Raw genomic sequence first — 15,331 nt, 5'->3', positions numbered from 1 at the left:
AGTCCAAAACACCTGGACGGCCCAACTTTGCCCATACCTGGGTTAGAGGGATGATGGGGAACTAAAGCAATCTAACGTAACGTAAACATATTAGCCGATCAACAGTCCTAGTTTTGGAGTACAATCTTATAATAACTTGGCTCCTTTCCAACTGGGAAAAATAAGGTTTTCCAATACATTTACAATTAACTGCTGTTATGATATTCTTGGGGTGCATCCACACTGAAAAATTAATGCAAGTCGACACCACTTTAATTGCCACAGTTCCATGCTATATAACCATAGGAGATGACTTTTGGCAAGACATTTAGCCTACCATGTCAAAGAACACTGGTGCCTCGTCAAACTATAAATCCCACTATTCCATGGCAGTTAAAGTGATGTCAAGCTACATTCATTCTACAGTGCAGATGCACCAAAGGAGCATTTGCTAGTGATCTGAAAATTATAACTGTTTTAAACAGCTCCCAATTATTTTAAAAAATTAACCAATAAGTCCTTTCACATTGGTAATCATTGATTATTTGAATCAAGAAACGCAGATTGGAGAGAAGCGCCAAAACTAACAAAGTGAAGTTCAGCGGGCACAAATGCAAGATACTCCACTTAGGTAGAAAAAATGAAATGCAAAGATACAGAATGAGGGACGCTTGGCTCAACAGCAGTACGTGTGAAAAAGATCTTGGAGTCCTCGTGGACAACAAGTTAAACATGAGCCTACAATGCAATGCGGTGGCAAAAAAAAAGCCAATGGGATTTTGGTCTGTATCGACAGGTGTCTAGGCACCACAATTGAAGGGAGAAGTTGGCAAGCTGGAATGTGTTCAGAGGAGGGCGACTAAAATGGTCTGGAGAACAAGCCCTATGAGGAGCGGCTTAAAGAGCTGGGCATGTTTAGCCTGCAGAAGAGAAGGCTGAGAGGAGACATGATGAGGGTCATGTATCAGGATGTGAGGGGAAGTCATAGGGAGGAGGGAGCAAGCTTGTTTTCTGCTGCCCTGGAGACTAAGATGTGGAACAATGACTTCAAACTACAGGAAAGGAGATTCTACCTAAACATTAGGAAGAACTTCCAAACTGTGAAAGCTGTTCAGCAGTGGAACTCCCTGCCCCATAGTGTGGTAGAGGCTTCTTCTTTGGAAGCTTTTAAGGAGACTGGATGGCCATCTGTCAGGGGTGCTTTGAATGTGATTTTCCAGCTTCTTGGCAAGGGGTTGGACTGGATGGCCCATGAGATTTCTTCCACCTCTATGATTATATGATTCTATATCCTTTTTTCAGTTTAAATGTTGTCCTTATAGCTAGAATTCCTCCAGTGATAAAATGGGTATTTGGAGATATTTTTTTCCTTACAATGCCATCCAAGAGAAGCAATGCGAATTGTTTTGACAAGCCTAATTTGACGCGGCATCATCTCAACCAGAGATTCCATTCCATCTGATATGCCAGCATGACACATTTGAAACAAGAAATTCCCTTTTCCTGTGAACTCATTTATTTCCTGGACGGCCAGTGAGTGAGTCAGCTGAACGGCTGAAAGAACGCGAGGTCCTGTTTCCTAATGAACTGCCACTGAAAAACAGCAGCAATAACAACATCTCCTGTGATTCAAAAGTGCAGCTGGCAGGTTGGCAAGCAAAGGGCAATCCCTCAGTGGGGCAACGTGCTGAGTTGCTATCACTTGAACTGACTACTGTGCAAGGATAAGAATCCTCCATAAATAAGAACTAACACAGTTCTTTATTTTTCCCTCTGTCTTCTCACATACATTACATACCAATGATAAGAATAAATGAATTAAAATAAATTATGAGTGCATCTATACCAGGCATGGGCAAACTTTGGCCCTCCAGGTGTTTTGGACTTCAACTCCCACAATTCCTAACAGCCGGTAGGCTGTTAGGAATTGTGGGAGTTGAAATCCAAAACACCTGGAGGGCCCAAGTTTGCCCATGCCTAGTATAGATGAACCCTTATGGCTGGTGCCTCCCCAAATCACAACTGCCAGATTCTATAGCATAGTACTTAAAAGTAGTGTCAAACTGCATTATTTTTACAGTGTAGAGTCGTCGTAAGTGATGCTTTAAATTGGGAATGCCAATGAAAAGGGAAAATGTGATTAGATTTGTGCTTGAATGCAAGTGATGGAGTTAGACTGGAATTTCAGTGTTAACCTTTCTCCAGAACGAATGGATTAAATAAGCCACCGTGTTAAAGCAGCAGCACATTTCACGTGGCATGGATGCAACAATGCTTTGGAATCTAGACAAAAATATGATTTTTCCATCTGCAGAAAATGAGCCTGGAACAAGATGTCAAAAATGATGATGTAAAAACTCTACAGGACTCTAAGATTCAAACTGACAAGCAATTAGACCATAGCATGACAAATGTTAGGGAGAGAAAAAACTGGAATAAAGATGAGGCAATCTTTAAAGACAACAGAACTGAACATAAAATGAGGGGAAAGTTTATGAAATATTGAGACCTAGAAGAGGAGATTCAGTGCCTCTAGGAAAAGAAAACAACTGTCTTTAAAGTAGTGATATTTTTTCTGGGAACAATTCCAAATCAATTTCTTTCTCTTTCTTTTATTTTCTATTTCCTCCTTCCTCTAAGGAAGATATGATATACAGTCAAGCTTCCACATTTGCTGGAGTCAGGAGCACAGGAACCTGGTGAAAGTGAAAAACTGTAAATGAAGAAATGGCTTTTTTATTTATCCTAGAGAGAGATGTTCTCATGAGAAATCTCTAGGTCCTCCAGAATGACTGGAAGAAGTTGACCATACACAGTCACACTTGAGAACCTAGAGATTCTCAAAGAGAATATTTTAATCCAACTCATGAATAATCGAATCTGCAAAAGTAAATACAGCAGATGTTGGGTAGACAACTGTATACCACAATGGCATGAGGGAAGATAGGTGGGAAATGGATCATGTGGCACCTTGCATTGTTCCCATTCTCTTAACTAGGGTTAAGATCAAAATCAAGGTGTTTCTTTTTATGATTTTTTTATTGTCTCAGAAGTGACTTGAGAACATACTGCAAGTCACTTCTGGTGTGAGAGAACTGGCCGTCTACAGAGACGTTGACCAGGGATTGCCCGGATGTGTTACCATCCTGCTGGGAGGCTTCACTCATGCCCCTGAAAGCTAGAGCTGACAGAAGGGAGCTCACCCCATCTTGCGGATTTGAACCAGCAACCTTCAGGTCAGCAACCCAACCTTCAGGTCAGCTGTTCAGTTGGCTTAAAGGTTTTAACCCATTGCACCACTGTGGCTCCTTTTCAAGATGATTGACCCAATCTCAAAGCTGTACATTTCACGATAGCAGCGTGTTACAATGACACACAAAGTTAGAAATGGTTCAGTGATTTCGTTAACAAGGTTTATTAACCATTTCATAAATGCACTATGTGCCCTCCACCTGCTGTATGGACAACATCGAATTTCAAACTGACTGTATTTGGCCCAGTTCAAATACAGGTTTGTGCTTAAGAAAGTACTGCTACCCAATAATCTCCTCCAGATTCTTAAAATTCTCATACTTTGAAAGGCTTATTTCCAATTTTGCCTATAAATATAAAAAATACATGCTGGAAGTTATTTTATCATTTTTAGAATAGAGTGGGCCATACCATTCAGTTGAATGAGGCAGCTGCCTCAGTAGTGGATGCTAGAGAACAGAATTGTGCATGAGTTGTGCACTTTAAAGCTGTCTTGAAATACCACTGAATTATCAATTCACTTGCTTTCCATTTATGGGATGGGGGAAGAAGCTGCCCATTTTGTCTTTTGTCATTTTTTAGTATCTTGGGTCATCCCTGTTTTGCAAGTTATTTAATATCAACTGTCTTTGGGAACCTGGACTAAAGATTTATTTTCTCCTGAGGATATAGGAAATCTCCCCTGTTGTTTGTGATACAGGCTTAATGACTTAGAACAGGGGTCCCCAAACTAAGGCCCGGGGGCCAGATGCGGCCCTCCAAGGTCATTTACCTGGCCCCCGCCCTCAGTTTTATAATATAATATTTTTATATCAGTTTTAATAATATAATATATTGTATATACATATAATATTGATAATAATCTTATGTTATACAATATAATACTAATAGTAATACCATATAATAATACTAATTATATGTTATATATTACATATTATATAATAGTATAGTGGTATAGTTCAATATAGTAATATATAATGCTAATATTGTGTTATGCTAATAATATAATATTTGGTATGTACATACAGCTGCTCTGAGTCCCCTTCGGGGTGAGAAGGGTGGGATATAAATGTAGTAAATAAATGCAGTAAATAAATAATTAATTTTAGACTTAGGCTCGGCCAAAGTCTGACATGACTTGAAGGCACACAACAACAACAACAATCCTAATTAACTTGACTATCTCATTGGCCAGTAGCAGGCCCAAACTTTCCATTGAAATTGTAATAGGTTTATGTTGGTTAAAATTGTTTTCATTTTCAAATATTGTATTGTTCTTTCGTTGTTGTTGTTGTTGCACTACAAATAAGACATGTGCAGTATGCATAAGAATTTGTATTTTTTTTCAAATGATAATTCGGCCCCTCCACAGTCTGAAGGATTGTGGATCGGCCCTCTGCTTAAAAAGTTTGGGGACCCCTGACTTAGAATCACATGATCAGAATATTATATTGCTTCTGCAGTGTGTTTAGACCATATGATTTCTCAATCCCAGAAACATTTATTTTCAAAAAGGGAACAAAAAAGTTCAACAGAAAGCAAATTATAGATTGCTTTCTCTTTCTGTAGGAAATATGATTATTACCTAAATCTCTTGATTTATCTACTTTGTAGAATTAATGCAGTTTGACACCATTTTAACGGCCATAGCTTAATGCTATGAAATCGTGGAAGTAGTTGTTAAACAATGTCTTTAGTCTTCTCTGCCAAAGAATGATAGAGTCATACCAAACTACTGACAAATCCCAGGGTTCCATAGCATTGAGCCATGGCAATTAAAGCGGTGTCAAACTGCACTAATATTGTGGTGTTGTCGTACTCTAGGCCTCATTTGAATTCAGTGCTTCTGAGCAGACATACGTAAATACTGTGTGGCCAAGCCTGCCACTTATTTATTGCTCCTCATCTTAAGAACTAATAATATAAATAAAAGAAATGGGGCGAATGAGCTGAGAATCAAAACAATACAAACATGTGAGCAAGCAGAATCTCTTTAGAAGCATGTTACTGTCAGCTCCCCTTTTGCTTCTTCTTTCGCTTCCCCATCACACTTTTTAAACAATTCCTACGAAATGGGAAGGGCAGGTCACTTAGCATTGTGCCATTCTGTTTTCATCCAAACGCATCCTTAGTGACCAGAAGGGAGAAGTCAGTCTTTGGGGAAGACTCCCAGTTTACTGGATTGAGGAGTTCGAATGGTCTCATATTATGCTCTGAAAGGCTGGGTCAGAAAAACACTCACAAAAGGTAGTAGCTCACAGGGTCTTTTGAAAAATGTTTCTTTTTACTACAAGCAGCTAAAGATTCCAGGCACAATTTCCCTCTCTTTTCTAAGGCTGAGGACATGGCATGAATGCAGAGTTTGGGCAAATGCAAGCTTAATGACTTCACAGTGCAATCTGAAGCCTGCCTACTTAGAAATAAGTCCCACTGAGTCCAACAGGATTTATTTACAGCAGTGGTTCCCAACCTGTAGTCCACAGACCATCAGTGGTCTGCAAGAATGAAAATACGTTCCGCAGCCTCACCGTTACTACACTGTTATCTTGAAACCACGCAGCCCTGAGAGCAACTGGTCTAGCAAAACCCTCTTATAGTGCCAACGGTGATGTCAGGAGGGGAGAGGCTGATTACCCACGAAAGATTACTACTACCACATCATTAAATGGATTATTAAATATGGTTTTCTATGGATGAGCAGATGGAGACTACTGGATGGCATATATTCTGTATCAGAAACTAGACCTGATGTGGTCTATCCAATGCAATTTTCTGAATCAGCACCCCAAATAATCAAACCAAATCTGAAGTTGACCAAAAACTTATTTGTAACCCTTTTGATACTAATGGTGAAGAGGGATCCCTGGTCAAAGTGGTCCCTGGTCAAAAAAAAGGTTGGGATCCACTGATTTACAGGTACAAGTGAGGATCATACCTCATAAGGGATACTGCAGGATTATCAACTATAGATAAAGGCCATATCTTTACTTCTCCAGATATTGTTATTCCCCCTTTAAAATCAGACTTTTAATAACTCTTTATACACCAGAAATAAGGAAACTGTGGCTCACTAAATGCTGCCATGTTTAAAATATATTGACATCACTGTTCCTTGTCTGACTATATAGCTGAGTAACTAAGTATAGATTTTGAAGAAGATTCAAGATCCCTGGAATCACTTGCATTGATCGCTTGGCAGGAAAACCCTCTGTGTGAAATTCTGAAAAGCTGACAATAGAAGGCTAGGAAGACAAATACTAACTCCAAACAAGGCCGCATTGCACGGTCCTCACATGAATGAGGTGGTTTATTTCAGTCACAGACCAGAACAACAAAATCAGCAACACCTTTCCAAAAGAGCCCACAATAAGTCTAGATCACCGGTTACTTGGGACATAAAAGTAAAACAGTAATTAAAATATACAAGCAGAAACATTACTCAATGAGATGATTCACGACTTTTCTCCTTAGTTTTATAGCAGCTGCACAGGTCTCAGCTGCTTTTAAAATGATCCCTACTCTCTATTAAGTATTTTAAATAGCAAACATCACATCAGCCTGGAATTTATTTTATTTCATGTCTTTTTAATTTACATTTGCGCGGTTTTTTTTGGGATATGATGTATTGTATGTTTGTTTTGTATTTGTAAGCCACCCCGAGCCCCCATGGGCAGATGGAGGCAGGGTATAAAAATAAAATGAATATTATTTTGACACAGCAAACAAGATAGATATGCCAGATTTCGTATCACAAAATCACAAGTTGAACACTTCCCAAGTGTCTAGGACTGTGTGATGTATTTTCGGATGATGCATGCAGTAATAATAATAATAATAATAATTTAATAAATTATTATTATTATTATTATTTACTGCAATAAGTGTAGAGCGTATGTTCTTCTAGAAATGGCAATCCAGTTGTGCCTCCACATTTGTGGGTTTGACTTTGGAGGATTTTATTATTCATGGATTTGATTGAAAAGTTCTGTCTACGAATCTGAAGCTCCTCCAGTATGATTCTTGGTCATATTCCAGTGGCTATTGACCACAGAATCATCCTGGTTAGTTAGACATTTCTAGAGAGATGTTCTCTCAGGAAAAAAAAGCAATTTATTTATTAATAGCTTTTCACTTTCATGAAAACACTGAGAGCTGAAGGCACAGTGAAATATGACTGTTTCCATCTTATTCTGATCATATGGACATACCCATTTTAGATACAGTATGCATCCAATTCTATCCTGTGGTAGTGCTAATGGCAGAACATTAAATTTTACTGTTACAGAAATCCCTAAATTAAGGAGTATCTACCTTGGACAGATACCTCGCTAGGGTCCTAAAATTGATTCTTTATGAAAACACCCAGATGCTCAATCAATGAAAACTTAATCCTTGCAATAAACTAAAACCTGGATACTAAAGAAACTAGTCATTTCTTTTGAATAACCACTTTTGTCTTTGTTAATAAATGAATTCATACTTACAGATACCGAATTCTGCCATACATATGAGATACTGTAGCCTTGAAGTTCGCCGTTCATCAGAGTGTCAGGGGGCTTAATCCAGGTGATTATCACAGAAGAGCTTGACTCATTGATGGAGAGAGTGACATTCCCAGGCGGAGCAGAGGGAGCTTGACAACAAACAACAATATACTTGTCAGTCTTTTTAGCATAGATATGTTTAAATATGTAGCTATGAAGAAGGAATATAATAGAGAAGAAAAGGAAGGAAGGAAGGATCACTATCTTAAACAGAGGATGTAAACTTATGTCCCAATCCACTATCTACAAATATTAGTAAGATGGTTGATTTATCTTGCATTTTTTTCAATTTTTTGTCATTCTAAATTACCCTTCTTCCTGATCTCCTATCTACATATTATAATACATAACTCTCTCTCCCGGACTGTGGTGGAGGCTACTTCTTTGGAGGCTTTTAAGCAGAGGCTGGATGGCCATCTGTCAGGGGTGCTTTGAATGTGATTTTCCTGCTTCTTGGCAGGGGATTGGACTGGATAGAGACTTGGAGGTCTCTTCCAACTCTAGGATTCTATGATTCTATAAAGATACTGCTATCCTGTCAATCCTCTAATCATTACCATTTTTCTTCTATATAGGTAAAAAGAAAGGTTTCCCCTGACATTGTCCAGTCGTGACCGACTCTGGGGGTTGGTGCTCATCTCCATTTCTAAGCCGAAGAGCCGGCATTGTCCGTAGACACCTCCTAGGTCATGTGACCAGCATGATTGCATGGAGCGTCGCTACCTTCCCGCAGAAGCAGTACCTATTGACCTACTCACATTTGCATGTTTTCGAACTGCTAAGTTGGCAGAAGCTGGGGCTAATAGCGGGAGCTGACTCTGCTCCCCAAATGCAAACTGTCAACCTTTCGATCAGCAAGTTCAGCAGCTCAGCGGTTTAACCCACTGCACCACCAGAGGCTCCTTCTATATACACTCTTATTAATATCCTTTATGTCGTTCACCAATTTTTACTCCAAAAATCCATTTGTTTCTAACCAAAAGATAACGGAACATTTTTGGGGATGATCCCATGCTGAATTTGGAGCATGGTCCTCCAAATTATATTGGCAAATGTAGATGCAGCCTTGGAAACAACTTGAAGATACACAACAAGAACAACAACACAGGATAGAGCTCTAGAGTAACCACACTAAAGAACCAGTGTAATACAGAACAGCTACATGCCATGCAAATATACTGACTACAGCTTCAAGTAGTAAGGGCCGCGGTGCTGCAATGGGTTAAACCGTTGTGCCGGCTGAATCTCTGACCTGAAGGTCAGCGGTTTGAATCTGTGAGACGGGGTAAGCTCCCATCTGTCAGCCCTAGCTTCCCATGCAGGGGCATGAGAGAAGCCTCCCAGCAGGATGGTAACACTTCTGGGTGTCCCCTGGGCAATGTCTTTGTAGACGGCTGATTCTCTCATACTAGAAGTGACTTGCAGTATGTTTGCTTATGACATGATAAAAAAGCTTCAAGCACTGGTTATTCTGATTAGGGTTAATGACAGTTATATTAAGACAAAACCCAGAGGCAATGGTTTGTGAAAGGCCAGGATAACCTTAGGAAAAGCTGTGTTCAAACTCTCCCTCCATCATGAAGCTATCACTTGGGCTAGTTACAACATTTTATCCCATTTTCCTCACAAGATTATTGTGATGAGAACAAATGGGAAGACACTTCCCTGCACGACAACCCTACATTTCTTGGAAAATGGATTAGATACATCTATAGCTAAATTGAGGGTTATTTAATTTGGAGTGACTTTGTGATCGGTATAAGATTGGGCTGTTTGCTTTTCTTACCTCCTTCTGTAGTACTGGCCATTATCCAAGGGCTAAAGCCAGACCAGCCCACTTCATTCACACAAGAAACACAAATGCTATAATTCTTCAAAGGCCTCAGATTCTGAATGTGATACTGATGAGGTGGGGTGGAAGTGTTGAAAACCATCACTGAAGCATTATCTCCGACAACAACCTCCTTCACCTGCAATGAAAACAAAGCAGATGAGCCAAGACAATAGGCAGTAATACAGATACTGTCGGCCATCCCAATTTGCTGTGGTTAGGAGGCAGGGACTGAAACAGAGAGATTGAGATAGAGAGAAACTGAGATATCATGAGAAATCACAGCTCCAGAACAAAACATAATTATACAACCTTTCCTGATGTACAGAAAAAGAAATATTAAAAGACTTTTATGCACCAGAACAGAAGCATGGGGTGATGGTGACAGGGGATAGGGAAAAGGCAGAACTGCTTAATGCCTTCTTTGCCTCGGTCTTCTCACAAAAAGAAAGCCATCTTCAACCTCAGCAACATGGAATGGACGAAGGATTGGGGGAAATCCAACCCCAAATAGGGAAACAAGTTGTCCAGGAACACCTGGCCACTCTAAACGAATTCAAGTCCCCAGGGCCAGATCAGCTACACCCAAGAGTATTGAAGGAACTAGCGGAAGTTATTTCAGAACCACTGGCAATCATCTTCGAGAGTTCTTGGAGAACAGGAGAAGTCCCAGCAGATTGGAGGAGGGCGAATGTGGTCCCTATCTTCAAGAAGGGAAAAAAGAACGACCCAAACAATTACCGTCCGGTCAGCCTCACATCAATACCAGGCAAGATTCTGGAAAAGATCATTAAGGAAGTGGTCTGCAAACACTTAGAAACAAATGCGGTCATTGCTAATAGTCAACACGGATTTACCAAAAACAAGTCATGCCAGACTAATCTGATCTCTTTTTTCGATAGAGTTACGAGTTGGGTCGATACAGGGAATGCCGTGGATGTAGCATATCTAGATTTCAGTAAGGCCTTCGACAAAGTCCCCCACGACCTTCTGGCAAACAAACTAGTAAAATGTGGGCTAGACAAAACTACGGTTAGGTGGATCTGTAATTGGCTAAGCGAACGAACCCAAAGGGTGCTCACCAATGCGTCGTCTTCATCATGGAAAGAAGTGACAAGTGGAGTGCCGCAGGGCTCCGTCCTGGGCCCGGTTCTGTTCAACATCTTTATTAACGACTTAGACGAAGGGTTAGAAGGCACGATCATCAAGTTTGCAGATGACACCAAACTCGGAGGGATAGCTAACACTCCAGAAGACAGGAGCAGAATTCAAAACGATCTTGACAGACTAGAGAGATGGGCCGAAACTAACAAAATGAAGTTCAACAGGGACAAATGCAAGATACTTCACTTCGGCAGAAAAAATGGAAATCAAAGATACAGAATGGGGGACGCCTGGCTTGACAGCAGTGTGTGCGAAAAGGATCTTGGAGTCCTCGTGGACAACAAGTTGAACATGAGCCTACAATGTGATGCGGCGGCTAAAAAGGCCAATGGGATTTTGGCCTGCATCAATAGGGGAATAACGTCTAGATCCAGGGAAGTCATGCTCCCCCTCTATTCTGCCTTGGTCAGACCACACCTGGAATACTGTGTCCAGTTTTGGGCACCGCAGATGAAGGGAGATGTTGACAAGCTGGAAAGCGTCCAGAGGAGGGCAACTAAAATGATTAAGGGTCTGGAGAACAAGCCCTATGAGGAGAGGCTTAAAGAGCTGGGCATGTTTAGCCTGCAGAAGAGAAGGCTGAGAGGAGACATGATAGCCATGTACAAATATGTGAGGGGAAGTCATAGGGAGGAGGGAGCAAGCTTATTTTCTGCTGCCCTGCAGACTAGGACACGGAACAATGGCTTCAAACTACAGGAAAGGAGATTCCACCTGAACATCAGGAAGAACTTCCTCACTGTGAGGGCTGTTCGACAGTGGAACTCTCTCCCCCGGGCCGTGGTGGAGGCTCCTTCTTTGGAGGCTTTTAAGCAGAGGCTGGATGGCCATCTGTCGGGGGTGCTTTGAATGCGATTTCCTGCTTCTTAGCGGGGGGTTGGACTAGATGGCCCTTGAGGTCTCTTCCAACTCTACTATTCTATGATTCTATGATTCTATGATTCTAGCAATTAAATAAAAACTAACATGAAAGAAACAGTTCTCCCCAGTCAATCGGAGTCCTGCGTGCCCGTGAATGTGGAAGGCTGACTATACAATTAAAAGCCACCTTAAGTATTTAACACAAACACTACAGATATGAAAAGAAGGTAGAAACTGCTTTAATTGCTTGCAACCACAATGTATACATTTACAGTAAATTTGCCTTCTGACCTATGATATATTTTCTGTGTAGAATAAAGTACAAAACTTGTTGAACATGCCTAGTCACACTTGCATTTACGACTTTATTATTGTCTTCCACTTTGGTGCAATTACAATATAACTGGGAGGACTTTATGGCCAGTACAACTTTCTGGCAATGTGTCTTGCCTTCGTGGACAACACGTTTTACCACATTTTGTAGGATTATCCAAATTTGCAATGAAACAACGCAGAAACATTCAAAATGCCGACATGTCCCCACTTTTTGTGCCACATTCCAGTTCAGCTCAGACTTAATTTCATCTCAAAACTGGTAGCATTTCAGCTCTGGCAGCATTCACAAACCCATCAGTACCAAACCCACAAGAGTGAGGAGAAAAATTATACAAACTGATGTTTTGGCAAGCAAATAACACTGAGTACAGTAATCATAACCAGAGGTTCCTATTTTGGTATAATTTATTTGTAAGAAAGTCATAAATACATATTTGTCTGTTGTACTCCCAAAGGCAGCAAATCAGAAGTGCCAAAAGTCACTCAGTTCAAGAAAATAACCAAACCACACCACAATTGAACACTATAATTCAGAAATATGCGTAGTTCTAAAACCTAATGTGCTTTGCAGGCCTGGATACAGTTCTGATTAGAGTATTGATTTGGAAGAAACAAGCTATCATTAACTTGTTAATTTTTAGGTAATGATGGTCTAACAAAATTATTTTAAAAGCCACATGTTGTTTGCATGAAGGTTGCCGGTTCTAATCCGTGAGACAGGGTGAGCTCCCGTCTGTCAGCTTTAGCTTGCAGGGACATGAGAGAAGCCTCCCAGCAGGATGGTAACACATCCGGGCATCCCCTGGGCAACGTCTTTGTAGACTGCCAATTCTCTCACACCAGAAGCAACTTGCAATGTGTTCCCATGTTGCCTCTGACACAATAAAAATTATATGAAATGAATAAGTAATCTAGCAAGAGCAATTTTATTTTCCTGGTATAATGAAATAAAAATGTATAGTTATTTCTGAAAGTTACTTTTAAGGTTATTTTAGGAGACATTTTGCAGAAGTTTTCCTGGCTCATAAAGGAGTCTTTTCCTCAAAAATGTAACAAGAAAGTAGTAACAAGCTTTACTACGTAATACGTAATGTGACAAATTGCCTTTCCAATTGTTCCAATTAATCATCATAATATACAGCAGGTGTTATTTTTTAAACATCTTAATGAGTTATGGAATCACTGACTTTTGAAAAGTAACTTTCCAAACTTGGGGCCTGAAATTTGGAAGATTAAATTTCAAGATTTCACTGAACCATGAAATTCAATTGGATGAATTGAATTTCATGGTTCAGTGAAGAATTGAACATAAATCTTCCAAGTTTCAGGCCCCAAGTTTGGAAAGTTACTTTTCAGAATAGGACTGATACAAAAACAAGTAAGGAGGAAGGGAAAATGGATTCCAAATATTAAGTTTACTGGAGAAAAGATGGGAAATCTAATAAAATCTGCTATCATTGTATTTGCAAAGCAACCCAATGTTGCTGTGTGCCTTCAAATCATTGCAACGTATGGTGACTCTCATGCATGCCTATAACAGAATTTCTTGGGAAGGTTTCCCCACTGAGTTCTTCTGAGCCTGAGAGCAAGTGATTTGCTCTAACTCACCCTGTAATTTTCCATAGTCAACTAGGGATCAGACTCCAATCTCCCAGAGTCCTAATTCAAAATTCAAACCACTACACCACACTTACTCACACGTGGCCTACACAGAATATTGTACCATGGAATTTGTCTTTCTTTTTAGACTCCCAGCTTATTTCTGGAGCATCAGTAAGAATGTAGCATCAAATTCCATTTTCATGACAGTATCCGGAAAGGAAAAGCACCTCCCTGTTCCTGGCACCTCCCATTGTAGGTTGAAAAAGCAACTTATTCAGAATCCCCTTAGCGCTTGCAGAGCCTGGACTGACATTGTGGATGTTTATTTCAAAAAGGAAATCACCCAGAGATCAAGAGAGTTCCTTTTTTTGTACTTCAATAGGCAGAGCCCTTCTGCTAGTAAGGCAATCCTGGCAGGGATAAATCCAAAAATTATAAACCAGAAGAGAAATGCTAGGGGTCCAATATCTAAGCTGATACTCACTTGATTTGTCACAAAGGCTTTTTTTTTCTCGAGTGTCATTTCAGTGCCAGAAGGGCAGAAGTATGTGTGTAAGTGTGCCAAAAGAGATACGGAAAGTATGTCCTGACCTTTCTTATGAATGAGCCCAGTTACAGGAAATCCATGTGCTATCTAGCTATTTGCAAAAAAGGACACTTCCTTGACTTTATTATAAATGTAGAGTGATCACAGAGGGAGCAATACGCAAACACGTTCTGCGGATATGACTCTGTGCCCCTGCATTGTTCAGGGATTTGGGGTTCCCATTTTTAATGGACTTAATGCAGATACTTGCACTTTTGCTGAGGAATTTTCCACTAGTTTCTCAACCATGACGGAAAGAATTTCGGAATGCGGAATATGCTGGGCTTACAGTTTTGGCCTAGGAGAATTCATGATTGTTTTGATTGCTGCAGCCTAAAAAGATGTCACTTGGTTGCTGCCTCATGTAATCCAATAATTCTGTAAAAGCAATGGTTCTAATAAGAGATAGTCCAAAGTAAGTAAAGGTAAGGTTTTTCCCTGACATTAAGACTAGTCGTGTCCGTGGTGTTCATCTCCATTTCTAAGCCGAAGAGCCAGCGTTGTCCATAAGTCCAAGGTCATGTGGCTGGCATGACTGCATGGAGTGCCATTACCTTCTTGCTAGAGTGGTACCTATTGATCTACTCACATTTCCATGTTTTTGAACTGTTAGGTTGGCAGAAGCTGAGGCTAATAGCGGGAACTCACCCCACTTCCTGCATTCAAATGTGCAACCTTTCGATCAGCAAGTTCAGCACCTCAGCAGTTTAACCTGCTGCACCATCAGGGTCAAAAGTAATGACTTGCAAAGTTGGGAATGGCAGGTACAACACTGGTATCCCTGTCTCCTTGTGCATTTACATAAATATTTGATTACAACTATTATTCCAATTACAGAAAATGTCTCCACTTTATTTTTCACAATCTCTCCTTGTGACACTAATAATTTCAATCAAGGAAAGCCTCCCCTCTCTCAAGAACAATATGGAGTATGAAACTCTAGCAGATGATAGACAGAGTAGGTGGGATAGTCAAATGCCTTCTGCCCCCTTTTATGGGATGAATCCAAATAGACTTGTCAGTTCGTCAATTCATGAACAAAAGAGAGGTATTGTCTGTAGCTGCCGGAGTTATGAAATTCCCTTGATGCTACAAACTCACTGAAGTCCTAGCCTCAGTGTCCTTTAGACCTGTTTCACAATCTGCTTGGGCTTTTCAGTTCAGAGTTAAGCCTTC

General features: G+C 40.3%; 1 protein-coding gene across 1 annotated transcript in view; it reads right to left on the bottom strand.

The window, feature by feature from the left end:
* mertk (MER proto-oncogene, tyrosine kinase) overlaps window positions 1-15,331 on the bottom strand; it is a 63,143-nt gene that overhangs the window by 28,281 nt on the left and 19,531 nt on the right. The window contains exons 7-8 of the mRNA XM_003227004.4: window positions 9,562-9,745; window positions 7,716-7,864 (exon numbers count right to left, since the gene is read on the bottom strand). Of these exons, the coding sequence (XP_003227052.2) occupies window positions 7,716-7,864; window positions 9,562-9,745 (333 nt within the window). The remainder of the gene's footprint in view (window positions 1-7,715; window positions 7,865-9,561; window positions 9,746-15,331) is intronic.

Source organism: Anolis carolinensis, chromosome 1 (assembly GCF_035594765.1).
Source record: "Anolis carolinensis isolate JA03-04 chromosome 1, rAnoCar3.1.pri, whole genome shotgun sequence".
NCBI lineage: Eukaryota > Metazoa > Chordata > Lepidosauria > Squamata > Dactyloidae > Anolis > Anolis carolinensis.
This window is presented reverse-complemented; position numbering and strand designations above follow the sequence as displayed.